General features: G+C 41.4%; 3 protein-coding genes across 3 annotated transcripts in view; all 3 read left to right on the plus strand.

Moving 5' to 3' along the window:
- The window catches only part of LOC126561303 (nuclear pore membrane glycoprotein 210), a 359,207-nt gene that overhangs the window by 210,511 nt on the left and 129,728 nt on the right, over positions 1-18,968 (plus strand). The gene's annotated exons all lie outside the window — the stretch shown is intronic.
- Positions 8,632-9,440, plus strand: LOC126560856 (cuticle protein 8-like). Its single transcript, XM_050216804.1, has 3 exons — positions 8,632-8,637; positions 8,932-9,072; positions 9,162-9,440. Exons 1-3 carry the CDS (start codon positions 8,632-8,634, stop codon positions 9,432-9,434), a joined length of 420 nt encoding a protein of 139 aa, XP_050072761.1. The 3' UTR covers positions 9,435-9,440.
- On the plus strand, positions 13,623-18,721 carry LOC126560857 (uncharacterized). Its single transcript, XM_050216805.1, has 3 exons — positions 13,623-13,640; positions 17,312-17,480; positions 17,553-18,721. The coding sequence occupies exons 1-3, from the start codon at positions 13,623-13,625 to the stop codon at positions 18,719-18,721; spliced, it is 1,356 nt and encodes a 451-aa protein (XP_050072762.1).

Here is an 18,968-nt window from a genome sequence, read left to right on the forward strand (position 1 = left end):
AAAATCTGCTTAACCTCTATGCCTAATTAAGAAATTAATCTTGGAAGGGATATGCTTAACTGCTCAACTGCTCAAAGCATTTCTGCTCAAATCTAGTTTTCAACATACATTTAGAAAAGACAGCTTTCATGGTGATCCAGCCGTTACAAATGAATACGCTTTGCGTTGAGAGCCTCTGAAATCTCTATACAAGGAGATCTATTAAAGTTTTATGTATTTAGCGTAGAACTGCAGCACAAGCAGGAAGTGTGTTTGATGCATCATTTTTATGGGATAGAGCTACATGCTTTAATTAGTTTCCCTGTTCGCTAAATTCCCTGAGCCTATGCCTGCTCATGATCGATCGACTAAAGGCGGGAGTGAATATGCTAAAGGTCGGCATGTTTTCAAGGATATCAGGTTAGATGTTATGATTATTTTGCGAAACGAATTTTATGGCTCATCTATTTGAAACCAGCAACGCTATAAAATGTTTAAGAGTTATTAAACAAGGGTGCAGTCAATGTGGTATATAAGCTTGGCTCACTGTTTTTAGAGAGCGTGGCGTTGGCATTGTGGCGAGATTGTGGTGGCTACGTTTTTATGAGAACTTCAAGAGAGTTCCGTGTTTAAAGATAAGAGAATCAATAAACTCAGCATATTTATAATATTGAAAAAACAGTTTTGCGTGTGTTCTTTTCCACTTAGCTAGCAAAAATCTTGCCCACTAATGGCAATTCTTTACGAAAGAGATTAGAACACGCTGCATCTAATTTAGCAACAACCACAAAAACTCGTTCCTGCAAAATGCTTCGATTCGCACTCCTCCCGGCACCAAGCGCGCGAGAAGCATGGCCTAAATCCCAACCATTTGACCCGTTGCAAGCAACCTTCGCCAACACGAAACCATCAGTGGAAATTATTACTGCGAAGTAGGTTTATGTCCCACACCTGTGACCTGCACCGATTGACAGCAACAAGCTAGTGCAAAGCAATATCTCCGAACGCATTAAGATATCAAATGGTAACACCGGCCAGCAGTGTCGACCATGGTGTCTGCTTGTGTGTTTTTGGTGCATTTAGTCGTTCGGTGTAGTGCTGTTTTGCAACATTGCGAGAAAGTTTAAGATGTGCGCATACAAAAAAGGTAGTTGTTGTCGGTGCCAAAACTCTTCATGGCATCGATTTTGGGTTGACGAGGCTTTTTTTCTCCTTCACCAACTGTAATGGTGCTAAACGGTTTGCTAAAATGCAATATTTCTGCCCAGTATAAGGTCGTAAAAATTCGAGTAGCGCTCGGTCGATCGACCCCAAGTGACCGTGGCTTTTATTGGCGGTGAGAAAGAGCGGCTGGAAAATGGATCTCTCTTCTTGCGTTATGAGCATATGGTGCCCGGTAAGCACGACGATTATTCGGACGATCGTCACCGACATTTCGCACAGTTGCCGAAATCAATCCTTCACGCACGCATGGTGGAATACGGATGGGTGGTGAGGGTGTTGCGCAGGAGGAACTAAGACAACAACAAAAAAGAACGAAATACACAGAGCAAATGGGAACTGATTACGAAATTGGCTCGTTTTTTCTCCATTCCTTTGCTTCATCTTTCATTTCAATAACGGTGCAAGGTACGAGAGTGGCTGCCGAGTGTGCCTGATGTCCGCCTGGTAAGGTCTCAGCAATATGATGGTGGCACAGTCACAAGTTTCACATGGATTGGGAAATTCCGCTACAAGCGCTGCAGCGGTACGGTCGTGTTCTTCTCGGCGTTAACCCGTGTTCCAGGGGGCCCGCGGGACGATCGCCTCTGGGGACATAAATAAATCTCCAATATCTACTACCACGCATGTGTGTGTGTGCTTGATTGTTCGATGGAGCAGACAGAGTGTCAGAAGCAAGCCACAGGCACTAAATGCAATGCATCCGCTCGGTGTGTTCGTTTGAAGCCAAGGGCTCGAGTGCGTTTTGATTAAGCTTCCTCGTTGTAACGCTACACTAATGTGTGCTAAGTATACGTGAGTGTATGTGTGTGCGTTTGAGTTTGAGATTTTATTTTCATTTGTTTTCGCTCCTCCCACAGCCCTTGACCCAAATCGTACAAATCTTGCCATCCGATCAAAGCAACAAAAACAAAACACACCACACAAAAAAGGGTTCGTCGCTTGTGCTCTCTAACGCACCAGCGAGTCTTTCGTTCTTGTTTCTTCCTCCGAAAGCGATTGCAGCGCCACAATGAAGGTGTTGTTGTTTGGCCGTACCCGTATACGGCGAGGAAACGTTAATCGATGGGTTTAGGTGCATGTTTTTGTTTACCTCCTTCCTTTCCGTCCTACCTTGTTTTTCCTCCCAGCCAAACCCAATAAATCGCTCTTTTCGCCCAAAAAAGGGCACACACCGCCAGTGCTGCAGAGTGATGGCTTGGCAAGGAAAGAAATGGCGGCATGTGCGACAAACCCTCGTTTTACGATACGATCGGCGTCTGTTATCGTGCTCGTCGTACAATTAATTATTTTTTAAATCTTAAAAGCCCACCCGACGCTACTGGGTAGACTCGTTGCTTCATTGCTAACCACACGAACGAAGGGCGGCTTTAAGCGGTGATGATTTATCTACATTCGGGCGGCACAGCAACTGTTGTCGGGCGTTTATGTGTGAATTTGATGATCTGTCGATTAAAAGCGCATTAAACTGATGACATGTTGAGTTGGACGTGTCGTGAAAATGGATAGATTTGGGCTGAGAAGAGCTTGGCAGTTGGATTTCATTTCAGATGGTTATGGGAGGAAGTGACGAATAGAAAAGATATTTGTTAAAAAAATAAATACTGTCTAATTAATGTAAAGAAGTGTTTTTTAAATAGAAAATCACATTGCCATGCGTACAAAATTATTTTTGTTAATTAAAAATGCAAATTGTACAATATTAAATTACAATAATCCATCGTATCAGAGTATGAAATAAATAAATCTTGAACAATGGGAAAGCTTATTACGTATTCTACTGTTAGCGCGGTGAAAGAAAAGGAATAAGAAGTGTTTTTAAGTTAACTAGTGAACTAACCCATAACAAAGGATATCGGTAAAAGCTTAAATCAACATTTATCTTTAATATTTTTCTACATAATTGTCCTGAAGTATGGAAGGTTTTTAGGTTGCTTCCTGTGAGCATACCTTGTAAGGCAATATAGTTGCAAAATTGATACCTACTGTTATTTACGACTTTCTCAAAATTTCTAAACCAGAACATTTAATTGAAATGTCCGAAGAAATAACAAGTAACAGATTCAAATAATATTTTAAGTAAAACATTCGTCTGAAGCAGATGTCTGAGTATGAAAGGGATAGGAACTCATCAGAATATCGGGATATGACCGAACGATAACGATGGCTGATGGTAAACATGAGATTTTGACTAAAAGATTTAAGGCCTCCGAGGAGTATGGACTATATACCAACGATATGATAATCTGAAGAAAAAGCCTACAAAACATTTCATTCTGATAAAAAGATCTTGATGTCTTGCATAAATCGTTGCTCAGGTTTTAACTGAAACGACCAAAACTTGCATGTTTTCTTGCGAAAAAAAACTTGCTCAATGACGTACAGTTAGAGAAGTATTTTTAGAAAAAAACATGAAACACATAAATGAATAAGAATATATTAAAAATGATGCTTCCTGTGTTAAATTCATACATGGAATTTCGATGTCTTAAAATAAAGGCATTTTTCTTGTATCGCTTTGCATTGTCAAAAGCTTTTAATGACAACGATAAGATTGATAGAAACAAACTAAAAGTTAAACATCATAAAGATTAATGTTCATCAGACCCAAAGGCTTCACTAAATACCGACTGTTTTTTTTTTTTCGATTTAGTGTATTTAGTTTCTCGCGTATCATTCCTTTCCTAATGTACGTTGGAATGTCTTCAAAGCTCGATCCTTAAACTAGCATTTTATTGTTAGCGTCTTAATTAACCGCACAAATTATGTACCATTTGATGTCAAATTCCTTTTCTATAGCCCTATTTTAATACGCCAAACACCATCGAAGCGAAACGATTACAGCGCCCGATAGTGTTTTGTGAGCTGCAGAGTGAACGATGCCGGCCCAAGGCAGAGAGCACAAACTACGCAGCGCAAGATGCGCCATAAAAAGCATCAATAGATCGTGACTGAAATTATGGTCGATTCTTGTGCTGCATTTCAAGCCCATTCCCCATTTTTACATGCCCAATGGCTGGAGCGCACGCGCCCTTGCCGTTGACGTTCAAAAGCGAATGCCATTTCCTCGGGCCATTCGGGCTCATCAAGATCAAGATCAATCGCACACCAGTCGCAGCGTATCCAGAGGCGGGGTAGATGCCAGTCGGGGACAGCGGGCGATCAATCTCCACCTCATCCTTCTTTGGGAGACGTATGCGCGATGTCGGTTTTTATTTCGTTTGTTGTTAAAGATTGATTCGGACCTCAACCCCCTAGCCCGGCGCCTACACTTGGAGCAGCGTGTCTTTGTGCTTTTCGCGTTTCTAATCAATTTTCAAACGCTCGGTGTTGCCCTCCAATGTCACTGTACCGGCAGTGATGTGTCCCTGGTCGGTACCGCTTCCCGGCCACAATCATTACCGAAGCCGGAATGACGCTTGACCGTGTTGCTGTATCGGTTTTGCATCATCCCCGAGATACGGTTTCGTTTAAAAGATTTGTGCCTCACGCCGTCTCGCGCACCAGCTGCTGCTCGATCGGAAGAAACTAGCGTGACATAAACATACACTCACACGCAGATCAGAGTGTCCGATCGTGAGGAAGAACTGCGCGGAGTACCACGGTTAGAGGGGTGAGTTGTTTAGACGCAACGGTCAGCTACGATGCTGACGAATGAAGTTCTCACACATATGGCCTTTGGCCGTGATGTGAAGCTGTGATGCGTTTTTTTTTTTGGTTTCTTTCTTCTCGCTATTATACGGGAAAAACATTCAGGCTCTGGGCCAGCGGGCGGTCTTGGGCAATCATGCTGCGCCGGCGTTTGGCGGTACGGTTTCGTGGTTTTGGGCACAATTATGAGCGTTCTAGTGGAGGAGCAGTTCACGCGTGGTAATTGAAACCTTGTAAAGCGTGTGGTAAACGAATCGAGACTTGCAATATTAGTTGGCGGAGGGAGGGAGCGCGAGTGAAGGGAGAGACGTGTTGTTTTTACGTATCTTTTTTTTCGCCACTTGGCTACCGGTTCAGTAAGGTAAAGTGGGCAAAGCTAATGTGTGCAAAAAAAAACTGAACGAACCGCATGAAATCGCCAAAATGGTTTCCGTTTTTGCAGATTCGTTTAGCCATCATCAATTATGCCTTCGTTAGGTGATGAAGAGATCATACGGGGAGGCCTTATTGATGAAAAACGGAAGATTAGTATAAAGGTTACTACAGTATTTTGATTTTGATTGAAATATGGTGAGTTCGTGTTTGTTCATGTAACTTTAAGGACGATCAACTTTGGCGTGTTCTTGTAAATAAATTGTTTAAAAAAATTATAGATGAAATAGATGAAAATAAAACAATATTTTGTAGTGCAACATCATCTTGTATATTATATTTTTGAAATTTTTAATTTAATGAAATACTAGGGTGCGCCAAAGCAAAGCAACGTGCAACAACCAAAAAAGGACTGGACGACAACGACGAATTAACCGCCCAACCGAATATGCTCGGGATAAGACAAAGAATAAGGAGGAAATTCTTTATAATTATGTTTTTTATAAATAAGTTATCACAAGCGGTGTAGACAATACGGTTTCATTCCGTCACAATTTTTTTTAAATAAATAAAATAATCAATACTAGGATTTGAGTTCTATTTAATTTAATGAAATCAATTCATTGAGTTAACCCTTAAACTATAAAATATCATTTATACTGGTATTTTCGGTCGGTTGGGGCGGTTTGAAGGTACAGACGACCACGGCTCCGTTCTTACCCCGGCATGCTCGGGGTTTATAGCCAATCTGGAGCATTTCTCCTTCGGACTAGATCATTCTACAGATAGAACTAAGGTCTATGAACTAGAGGATTTATGATTGATTATCCAACTACGTAGAAACATCAAGTCTAGTTAGCCTTACTGGCCAGCTTGTTCGTCGTTAATCCAAGACGAGTGAGAGAGGGATTTGCAATTATATTTTTATTGTACGTTAATTTATTTTCAGTTCGACGAATTTGTTTTCGTAGTTTCGTTGTAAAGAAACTTTAAATTATTCGTTTGTATTACATCTTTTTGATTAGACATATTGATTCTACTTCGTACTTTTAGCAACACTCGCAAACGTCGCTAACGACCTGATTAAAGCTGTCAGACTGACCCTCCATCTTAACGTTTCTGCATGAAATGGTAATCAAAGATTTAATATTTATATTCACAAACTATTTGCAAAAATCGCTGAAGAAAGAAGTATCTGAAAACTATTTTGCTAGCATGTCTTTTTACTACTTTAGCATGTTATTATACTACTCAGCCAAGGGCAATAGGCTTTTTGGCTCAACGACACTAGATGACAAGGGCCATACATTTTAAGTTATTTTTTAAATAACAAGAGCTAGAAGTGAATTGAGAACCGCACCAGTCGCACGGCAGGACCGTGATTCAAATCCCATCCGAACCGTTCCTCCGCAGTGAGGACTGACTATTCAACTACGTGATGTTGGCATGTCTAGTAAGCCATTCGATGGCCAGCGTGATCTTGGTCTTTAAGCCAAGAAAAGAGAGATAAATAAAACATCGAGTAAACCAATTCTGGTTGGAAGGCCTAAAACCCCGTTTTAACAGCAACGGTGACCTAAGAATTATTTGCTGAAAAAGCTATTTTCGGAAGTTTGTAATAGCAAATGAATCGACATTTTATTGGTGTGACAGCAAATGTTATTTATTTGCTTTAAAAAGCAGTGTTAAAAATTATTGCACATTTTGATGTACGATACTACGAGTACTTCAAAAAGTAGAAGTCTTAATCTTATGTTGAAACAACACAGCCTTACACTACTTCAAAACTAATTTATTTTTAAACTGCTAGAAACAGGAATGTTAAATAATAGAATAGAAAATATGAACACAGTTTAAGTAATAAAAATTAACACAGAAAAAGTAAGAATTGAATCAAATTTAAAGCTCACAACGAATTTAGAAATGTTTTGCACACTGTTGTAGAAACAATTTCAAAATTTCTATTTAATGTGTTAAGGCTTTTTAATGAACTGATAAACGACTATTTAATAGCACCAAGCACTGAGCACTATAATAACTGGCTATTTGTTTTTCAAAATAATACACCACTTTGAATGAACTCACACTGCACAATGCCTGCAAACCCCAGTCACAAAATAGATCACCGATTAAAATGAATATTAAAAACACGATCATTCGTGATACAGTCGAACCGTTCGCCTTCCATGCGGTCAAACGGTCCAGAATGAAGTATGCGCTACGACGGCTAGAAAGCATTAATGCTCCACGCTCAAACCAAGCGTCTGCTGCTCGTAGAGACAAGGGCAAGCGAAGTCTGGGAAGGCGCCGAGGCTGGGGATGGATTTGAGAAGAAATCCTCCACCTAATGCGATGTCGTCGCGATCAGCGATCCACGTTGGTGGGGGCATCCATCGTTCGCACCGAAGATTGGGCCGTTCTACCCTTCTGCCACAAGAGAGCCGAGGTGTATGGGTTTGCGGCAGCTACGAACCTGGTCTTGATCGGTTCAGCGTGATCTCCCTCCAGCAGGATCGCGCCAAGTGTCCTACTCATTACTCTCACTTTTAATCGCGCGTATACTAGCGCGCCCGAGTGTTCATGTCTCTTCGCATGGTGGAACATTTTGATTGCTCTCTCGCTCTCTCTCGCTCTCTCTCTCTTTTTTTTCTCTCTCTCTCCTATATTAACTCTCCCTCCGTACTACTCCTCTGCTTGATCTGACTTTCGCTTTCGATCTCACTCTCGCTTTCTTATGCATCGCGCGCATAGAACGCGCTGAGCTGCAAGAAGATGAAGGAATGGTCTCGACCTCCTCCGGGGGTTTTGGAACTTTTCAATGAAAACTTGTACCGGAGCGGAGTTCCTTTTTTCGCGATCTCTCTCCTCTTACCTACTGGTGCGATCGCCTCTGCCAACCCTTGCGGCAAACGAACCGATTTTCCCTTCCTCTCGCATTAGCTCGACCAGCAGCCGTGCTGCTGCTTGATGGTTCGTGGGAGTGTTTGGATTTTGTTTGCCCAATGGACCCCTGCAAAACCATGCTTCTCTCGCCCCTTCTTTTCGCTGCGGTCCCCTACTCGACGGAGAAGCAGTTGAAGCGATTTTTCACCAAACGAGGTAGGAGTAGTGTACAGCCTCCCGGCGGTTTATGCGACAAGTTCGATCGAGAAACAACGAGCGAAGATCTATTCCCCATACGTGCCTCACCCATTTCGTGTCCTTACCATCGCACGGCTGCAGCGTGCAGCCATTCTTGGCACAGCCGTGTTGAATTTCGGTATAAAAGACGTTTTGGCCATAGCAGTCGGCATCAGTTCAGTTTTGGTTCTCACCGAAGTGTCACAACAAGTACGCGGTACAGACACACACGATCATTCCTTCACCTTTTTCAAACAGTACAGTTTACAGTACAAAGCTCATCTCAAAATGAAGGTACGGAGTACGGTTGCATACAGGGCTGTGTGGGTTAAAGTGAACATTAAAATTACAGTGCTATTAAGTGAACAGAAACAGCATAAAATTAAAGTTATTTAATTGACTACAAAATTCGTTCAGCTTCACATACATTTTCGGAAGCTTGTCGGATCGAATGTGATCCTCTTTTCTAAGAGGATGAAAAGTGTTGGTTGATAGATTCTGGTTGAAGTTCAACTTATGTTTAAAATTATGTGACACAGTGCGGAGTCCCGATTGGATGCTAAATGGTTCGTTTTGTTCTACTTGTAGTGCTTCGTTGCCATTGCTCTGCTCGCCGTTGCCGTCAGTGCTTCGCCCGTTGAATACGGACACTATGGTGCCCCCGCTCTGGTCCACGCTCCGCTCGCAGTCCATGCACCAGTGGTGAAGCATGTCGTTGCCGAGCCTGTTGTAAGTATTAGCAACCCTTTGGGGGAGAAAAACTCCCCGCAGGTAAAAATGGCAAGCTAACCAAACGAGCGTTTTTCGTGATATGCCAGGCCTACCCGAAGTACTCGTTCAACTACGGAATCAAGGACCCGCATACCGGTGACATCAAGTCGCAGGCTGAGGAACGCGACGGAGATGTCGTCAAGGGCCAGTACTCGCTGGTTGAGCCCGATGGTTCGGTGCGCACCGTCGACTACACCGCCGATGACCACAACGGATTCAACGCAGTCGTCCACAAGTCTGCCCCGGCCGTCCAGAAGGTCATCGCTGCCCCAGTTGCCCACTACGCCCCGGCCCCAGTCCTGAGCCACTACGTGCACTAAGCGACGAACCCGCCCGCTCGGCACTTCGTCTGGGTTTTGGTAGAATTGGGGGAAAAAAAACTACCCAATTTGTTCCCCAATCCCCTGCCTCGCCCACGGCGCACCATCCACATTCATCAACTCAAGCCAATTTATCCACTTCAGCTAGAAATCGTAGTCACAACACACTCTCTCTCACTGTCTCCGCGTAGAACGAAGACCTAACGAAAGCAGGTTAACGAAGGAAGGATGTAACGTAGCGACTCACACCCGGACGTATACGCTCCGGGTTCTAAAACAAGGTACACGTTCTGCCACAACGCCAGAATCGTAACCAATCCAAGCAATGACGTACTCGAGCATTTTTCATTAGATTTTTGCGATCGATGGAACCAATATGGATATAAATGAGCGCTTGCGGGTTACACAGCGTACACAGCTCGCCCACTTTTGCTCGCCGTGTTTGCTTCACACCTTTGCAACGGCGTTAGTTTCCCAATTCGTGCTTCCAACGCACCGCAAAACGCTGTGCCACATTCCGCTGGTGGTGAATAACTATTCGCGCCTAAAGCTATGCAACGTGCCACACACCAGCGATGAAGCTTGCTGCTTCTGCACCGGAAAGCCAGCGAAATCAACCCTCTGTGCAAGCACGAATCGGATGATCACCCCTTCCTTATTGTTTCCATCCTTACCTTTCGCATTCTTTCTTCCTTCTTTCCCGGGTCTTCTGGTTGGCTCTGTTCCACCGCGAGGTGACTGGAGCTGCCAATGATTTCCAATGATCTTCTCACCCCAAATGGCGGGGTGGTTGTAATGTGAACTTCCTCATCAAGCGAAAGCCGCGTGCTGCGTCGCGTCCGGCAAACTCGATATTACACTCTATCTCTCTGTGATCTGTTACTGCTACTATAACTTACTTACTTACTTACTACCAATTGTTACTTTTGCTATTGTTGCTGCACAATGCACTGGCAGGGCACCGTCCTTATAGAGTCAGGAGCTTTACCATACCCGTTGGCAGCATAATGCACGAAAATCGTGTTACTCCTATAATCCTGCTCCTGTCGCGTGGCCCAACCCAATGCCACGCCGGATTGGGAGCGGAAGGAGTGCAGAGCCAAAAAAAAAATGCAAAAAGAACAACAAAGCGAAGCAATCATTTACATCCATGTGAAGACCAGTTGCAAGTATCGAACACTGTAAATAATGAATAAAAACCAATCAATGTTTTTTTTTATATAAAAAAATATTTTTTCTATTGTTTATGAACATAAAAAAATATGCATGTGAAAGAAATTATACGACGGCTAGTGAGGAATTGCAGGAAAATAGCATTTTTCCTTCATTTTTCAATTTAGAGTTCCATCGTAATTTATCATCCTCTTTTTATGTATGTATTTTGACTTCTTCTTTGCCAAATTCAACGCTCTGTTAGGTCACTACGGCCATAGAATGGCTTAATAGACTTACTTTTGCTGCTTATGTAACACTTGTAATGCTTCTGACTGGGCCGGGTCTGTTAGTTCACTTTTAATTATTTATTTATTTATTTTTTATCCATAAAGGTCGTATTGCTTACAATAAACTTAAAAGTAATATACTCCTTTAGAACAATGCTACAATAAACTTAAAAGTAATGTACTCCTTACATCTTTGCTGGGAGACATTTCCTTCTCCGAGCCGAATTCACTTTTATGCTGAGTAGTCAAATTGCCAGTGAATTGTTTTATTTTTCAATCTTTTTTTTCTATAAAATGCATTTCACATTGTTGTCTAAACCTTATTTTGTTAAACCTAGAAAACTGCCTCTGCGTAATCATAGGAAATCATATTTTTCCTTACAGCTGTAGCTTTTTGCCATATACTACAGCCTCTTTGATCCTTGGTAAATTGTTGTGGTCCCAAAGACTGGGTAAAATATTACACAAACCTGGAATTTATCGGATACCAACAAGTAACAAATTCTCAACCTCAGGTGGACTTGCCAACCAAACAAACTCTATTCGTGCGGTGCACCTGAGCAACTTTGGTTTGGTTGGACAACCTTAAGGGGCCTTGGAGTAATGGCTATTACTGACTTGTTTGACTTGATTAACCCCGTTTCTGGATATCAATATTCTACTTCTATTAACATTTAAATTTCATCTATTCAACATGAGAACAAGCCCTTCATGGGCTGCTTGTCCCACGTTACCGTGCTAAGTTTGACATTCCTGGAGTATTATGTTGCCTGAAAGCTGTTGCTGCGGAGTCACGCTGAACAACACGAGACCGAGATGACGGATGCAATGAATATTCTATCAAATCGAAGTAATCAAGGAACATTTATTATCAGTCAAAAATTGGTTTAAATTTTTTTTTAATTTTTGAATGTCATAGCGATATAGTAGTAGTATTGAAATAAATATGAAAAATAGAGTAAGTTAAATAGACAGATTTACGTTCAATAATAGCACCCATAAAACGCCAAAAAACTAGCGAAAGTGTTGAGCACAGCCCAAAAACGTTCGGAATTTTTGTGTTATTTGTTCCACCAACACAGATAACATTTTTAGGCGCAGTGCGGAAGCTGTACAGAAGACCACACCTTATTCAACTGCCGAGAATAGGCCATGAATCATTTTCTTAGATGAAAGTTATCTCGACCCCTTTGACAGATACCGTAACACCATTGCCATTTGTCCTAGATTCGCTCAAAGCAAAAAATACACGCAAAAAAGCGACTCAAACTGTCCAGGAAGTAACAACGTTTAATTGCAACCACAATAATGCTATAGCATTGTTTGACATTTACATCCCCGGCCCGATCATAAATAAAATATGTGCTCATTTTAAGCCCTCAGCCCATGAGTCACTGGTCGAAGTTACAGGAAAAAAAGAAAATAAGCTCCCAGGCGTAAGGATGGCACAATTTTGTCTCATTAATTTCACACTAAATCTTTCCAACCGCTTAGCGGACTCATCACTTAGCATTGTTCTACCCAAATGTGTTGGATGACAGAAGAAAAGGCACACGCACCGTTTACATTTGTCATACTGTCGCTTAAATCGGTACCGCCGGGCGAGTGCGAGCGGTACACACACACACACTGGAGGATGCTTTTTCCAGCTTCCGATGCATGTCCGGAACACGTAATGACCGAACGGCGTTCCGCCCACCGGTATCGGCTTTAGCGATCGAGCTTCAGTTGACAAATGTGACTTTTTAGGGTGGATCAAAAATAAAGGCAAAAAGCAAGCAGCATCAAAGCGCCACTCTCGTGAGAAAAGAACTTTCTTATTCTTTTCAATGACATAATCTTAAGAGGCGGTTGCAGGCGGTAGATTTGAACTGGCTTTTTATTTTGCGCACACACACACACAGTAAACGTATTAAAACATTTAACGATCATAGTGATCTTCGTGACCACATAAAAATGAAATTCTTTTCACCGTTCAGTAAGCTTAGATGAAACACCTTTAGCCCTAAGTAAGGACGGGTACTGTCACGGGCTACATTTACGAATTGTTCTCACACTACTCAAAAAAGGTTCAGTTAACGGACATTTGGCGCACACCTTTTTAAGACACCAATTTCTCAGAAAGTTTTGCAATTTCTCAAAGCGTCGAAATTTTGTGCGTATATGATCTGCAAAGAATGCTTTCCTTTGAATTCGCACACAGCCCACCCCAGCGCTAAAGAACGGCAAAAAGAAAGAGTCAAAGAGTTGGGCAGATGAATGAACGTGATGCTCGCTTTCGCTTGCTACGCACATGGGACGCCGCCTCTAAACCCTCCCAGATTTACAATGGGTTTTTAAGGGGGCACGAGCGGTGACATGAGCAAACTTTGTGCGTTTGTGCGATGTACGTGTGTCTGTGTTGGCGGCATGCGGAAAGTTGGCCGGAATGGTTGACGAACTGCCAAAAATCTTTATAAATACACACAACAAACGTTTGCCACCGATCAGTCTGACCGAGGGCGATCTTCCGACAGGAACTGGAAGCTAACGCTAAACAAAAGCATACTGTTGGGTTCACCATTCGGCACTGGAACGGCTGGGGGACAGGCGAGTTGAAGCTAAGTGGTGTGAAAAAGTGTGTAAATTGTGATCTGTTGCGGCAGATAGCGAGGAAAGTGAAGGAAAGCAAAGCGGGAGGAAGTGTTGTGCATTAAGTGGACACAATTTTCACAAACAATAACGCTTCAGTTCAGCTGCAAGCATGATGAGGTGGAAATGTCAGGTGAGTCACGGTACAGCTACTATTGTGTCAGTTGGATATGATCAGAACTATTGCAGTTGTTTTGAACGATAGGAAAGATGCGTGTGACAAAGTTTTAGGATTTAAGTTTCCATTAATTATTGTGCCCTTAAACTGTATAACAGGGCACATAATTTGAATTTAAATGCTCCAAAATGCTTCGTGTTTGTAGCCATTTTCAAAGACCAGTTGAATCTTGAAAGGACTTTGAATGCTTTTTTGTACAACTTAAAACTCTGATAACCAATTGGAAGAACTTGCTGATAATGTACATTTTTCCAAATGTTGAAATCTGTTACCTTCAATAAGTAACGATTCATCATAATTGGAAAATTAGAGATTAGGAACATAAAAGCTAAGCATCTGATTTCTTGAAGAATATCAAATATATCATGTGTACATTGAGTGAACCTGTCCAACAAATTCCGACTACTGTTATGTACAGTTATGTATATTTTTACTTAAGGTGGAAAATCTCACAAGTTTCCTTAGCTCCTGACGAAGTTGGAGGTATCGTAACTTCAATTTTTTCCTGCTTTCTTTGAAACACCCAAACACATACTATGACATGTTCTGCCATGTATATCACCGAATGTTTTCTTTCTATATTGTTGGAACCCACTGTATTATATGACTCACTGTGAATTATTTATATTCATGAAGATATAATTGCAAAGCTCATCAACCCTCTCTAAATCTCTTTTAATGATTCTGCTCTTGGTCTGGTCTAGTCTGGTCTGGATTTTTAGGATAATAACTAAACTTACTAAAACTAGAACTTTTGTTGATAAACCAGGTATAAAATTTAAACAATATCCAGGTTATAATACAAGTCCTAATACATTTAAAACAGTGTAGAATTAACCAAGGCCCTGTGCTCTAGGGTATCTAGTACTTTGAGCATACTGATGCAGACTACAGAACCCATCATCCCAAACACGAACATCAGCATAAGTAAGAGAATTCCTTTCCTAAATTTGTTTGCAAACTACATCATCCTAATTGTTAGAAACAATAATGCTGTGATTGATGAAAATATCTTTAATTATTCTTTGTAAAACCTGCACGTCGTCCATTAATGTACCCATTTTTCCTTTTATAACTTAGTTATAAAATTGTAAAAAAAAAACAATTTTTATTAAAAAGACAAGATAATTCTTGAAAAGATAATTTTAAAGATAATATCCAAGTATTGGACAAGCGTTGGAACATTCAAAACAGAACAGAATTAGCCTAAATGGCCGGATAAGTCTTGTATAACTAAAGATGGATAGCTTTTTTTCAAGCTGACTTCAAGCTGATAATGAAGACATTGTTTTGCTTCCAAGAGAGAAAATTGTTAAGCAGTACAAATGGTACACTGTTTATGGGTGGAAAAACAAATTGGTTTACTATGACAAAATGAATACATCAAACCATTTTGCGGCATTGCGTGTTATCTGAATAAAGTTTAAAACTCGATACTAAAACACTCAACCTAACCCGCAACGGTAAACTTATGCAAATAAACTGATGCAAATAGAAAAAAAAGAATCAGACCCGTTTGCTTACTAAAGTAGCAATATAACACATCATAAACCAAATTTCAGATAAGATAAACAGGCATTGCTCGTAAACTTGAGAATGTTGGTTGGAGAGAGATTCTAAAAAACTAGATTTATCCCAATATCCGGATGGAAAACTTCAAATTTTGATTGAAGTTTTCGTCTCTAACGATGTGAACAACTTTAAGTCGATTATAATTGCGGATTAGAACATCTTAATGAGCGTGGCAAATTGCAATATGATCGGCTTAATTCCGTGAGCAGACGACGGATGACGCTGTTCGTACAAGTCAACGCAAAAAAAACTCTTAATTCTAAATCTTTCCCTTCCTATGTAGGGGGTTGGATTCTAGAGAGTGGCTTGTCTAGCGCACATTAACTCCCAAAGACGGCACACGAAATGGCTGGACATCCATTTTTGGACCCCGGCCTATATTTATCTTCCTAGAACAGGTTTGCTTTACTACAAAGCTAACTGGTCAGAATGGGCTAGTAATGAACCGTCCCCGAACGGTTGAGAAGAAAAGTATCACGAATGAACAAACTTCCTTTTCTCATTTGTGCAGTTCGTTGACCTTTTTATGCCAGCGTCTGTCAGCTTGACGTTGGTACGAACTGTACGAAATTTAATTAAGAATTGAGCGATCAACAGCGAACCACCGACTTCATTCCCCGGGTGCAGTTGCAACCCGCTGTGAAAGTGTTCCCGTGAATTGGGGTGTGGATGCGATTCTAACAGTTACCTGTGAACGTGTTGGCCCAGCTCGTTGCATTGGCTTTCGCTAATGGTACGTTCGGTTTTGGGATCTCCAAAAAAAAAGAAAAAAAAAACTCCAAAAGCAGATGCCGCAATGTGAGATTTGGGTGTGAGAAAAAGAAACCATCGAAAGACACTGCTCCCGGGTCAATGTGTGCAGTGGGTGGATTGAGTAGAATCGGAACTGGATACGGTGGTACAGGACCTGGTGTCCACCAGTACCGCCAGCAGCAGCGTCAGCCTACACGCGACCGCGATCACTTGAGCAGCAGATGAGATGTTTGTAAATTGTCTCTCAAGTGTGTCTTATTTGTCTGTTCTCGTTTGGCGCTTTGGCTGTTCATTTTATAAATCTCTGCCAACCGTTGAGTGCACTCTGCATCAGATCATCGGCAACGAGCCAGATCAAGCGATACTTTAATTGGAATATGATGCCGGTGTCACCAATTGGCGAAGATTTACGATCTCGTCTTAAGAGTGTCTTGAATGATAGTGGCCAGTCGCTCAATTAATCAAGACTTCGTTGTGAAAATGAGCGTGCTCGGGCTTTAGAAAAAAAGAACAATAGACTGTAAATATTTTTTGTTTAAATCTCTATCAAAACATTTGGACTAATGATTAAGATAAAATAAATAAAAACTGGGAAATAAACTTCAAAACAATATTTTTTCTCAATGGAGGCAATATCTTATATCATGGTGTGATACGGCCAAACGAATTGAAACTTAAAATGCAATTTGGAGAATTTATCACAGTTTTCGCCCATTCACTAAATTGAATTGCAATATCGTAATTTAAACAGCATGTTCGTTTCGTTCACTTGAGTGTTTTTTCAAATTGATTTTATACGCAATAAATTATTGTTTCTTTATGATCAAAAAGCAAATTTTTGCCATTTGAGTATTTTCTGAGTAGATGCGTAATGAAAATTTTATTTATTCTATAGAAACCAATATTTGTTACAACTTCAAAGTAGTGTTCTTAAAAGTAAAATAAACACTGTATTAGTCAGCTTTGCAGAAATAAAACAAGTAAAAAAGTCATAGGTACATTTGCTATTCGGACACTCGATATCGTTTTGCAAAAAGATACACTCTTCATATCGTAAATAGTAAAAATCTTTGTAAATCTTTGATAAAAAGGTAAATCATCCATTATTTTTGGCTGCCAAATACTTGAAAATAATTTTAAGCAGAATTTTCACTGTCTGATTGCCTCTTTAGTGTTGAAAGTTCTTTGAATATAAGCTAACCGTCTATAAAAAATTGTTATAACAGTAAAAGCGTAGTAATTGGAATGGAAATAATTCATGATTTAAAAATATAAATATTTCAATTCTATATACCTTTCAGGCGCTAATATTGCTAGCGGTGTACGCCTGCGCTTATGCAACTGAGGAAACATCTCCAAAGCAGCGACAGCGGACAGCGAAGCTCATACGAAACTATCCGGACTACGGACCCGTCACACAGCGCGTTCAGTCATTGGAGAGTCCGATGTACAATTTCATTGACCCTTATGGTAAGCAAACCTACACCATAATACAAAAACCATCTACCAAAGCAATGCACTTTTAATGCATTTTCCTCCCAGGTCCTGGAACGTATGCATTTGGCTATGAAATCGAGGATCCAGCAAGCGGTAACGTACAGTTTCGCGATGAAGAAAAGCTGAAGAATGGTACTGTTCGTGGTTCGTATGGTTATATGCAACCGGATGGATCGGTAATAATCACTAGTTTCGTGGCAGACGAGGGTGGTTATAGGGCAAAAACGGAGATAAAGCGCGCCAACGGGCAAACGGTAGCATCCTTTCCAGCGCCGGCACCTTCTACTGGTCCAGGCTTGCAGGATCGCTACTTTCCGGCGTATGATCAACAAGCCAGCACAATAAATCCAGCCATTGCAGCTGCACTACAGCAGCAACACATTAACCTCAATCCCACGTACAACCCGGTACTAGATCCTGGTGTTATCGATCCGCAGTATGCAGCAGCAATTATGGGACACATACGCGATCAGCAGTACAGCCCTGGACAAGGTTTAGTACAGTATCCGTACGGTATACCAAATGCACCGTTTGCACCACATCCTCATCAGCACCGTCCGCAGCACCCGCAGCATGCACCACTGTACGATGCACCACCGAACGGATTTTCCAACTTTATTGGCCAACTACCGGCCAATCTAAATCCGTACAATTTGTACCAAAATCTGCAGTCCTCTTTTCCTCAGGTTCTACCACAGCAGAACCCACTCGATCAGCTAGCCAATAGCATTCAGGGCAGCTTTCCACAGCAAGGACCAGGAAATGGGTTTGGAAATTTCTTCAACGGTGCCCAAAACACATTCCAACAGTTTGTGCCACAGGGTTTCGGTGGCTGGCTAGGCCAGAATCGTGTGCCAATTCCGGGCCAGCAACCAGGATTTCTACCCGCAGCTTATGGATTTCAGCAACAGATGCCCCACCAACAGATTCTGACCTCAAACCGACCAACGAATGTGCTCGGTGATATGCCTCTTAGTGGACCCGGCTCGATGGGATCGATGATGATGAACGGACAGTATGTACCGACTACGAGACGCCGAAAGATAACTGGTACGACGAAGAAACGCAACAAGCTAAAGACACGTGATGGTATGGATTGGTTTGACGATTTCTTGGAGAACCGTAAGCGACAGGTGATGTACAGTGGCGGAAGTGCTACAACACCGGAAACGGTCACAGAGATAACATTGAAGGATGGTCTGGATAGCGAATGAGTGGGAAAAAGCATGAAAAGCCGGACATAATTTATATATATTTATTTACTAACTATTTATTGCCATTGTCTTTAAGAAGGACAAGTATAGATTACAAGAGAGAGAGAGAGGCGCCTGAAGGTATGCAAATATCGATTGAACGGTTTAATTCGATGCTCTAAGGAGTGTAAAAAGATAATTTTGAAAGAATATTTGATACAGAAGAGTTCGTAAATTTTCCGTGGAATCTCCCTAATGAATAACAAAC

Source organism: Anopheles maculipalpis, chromosome 3RL, assembly GCF_943734695.1.
Source record: "Anopheles maculipalpis chromosome 3RL, idAnoMacuDA_375_x, whole genome shotgun sequence".
Classification (NCBI taxonomy): Eukaryota; Metazoa; Arthropoda; class Insecta; order Diptera; family Culicidae; genus Anopheles; species Anopheles maculipalpis.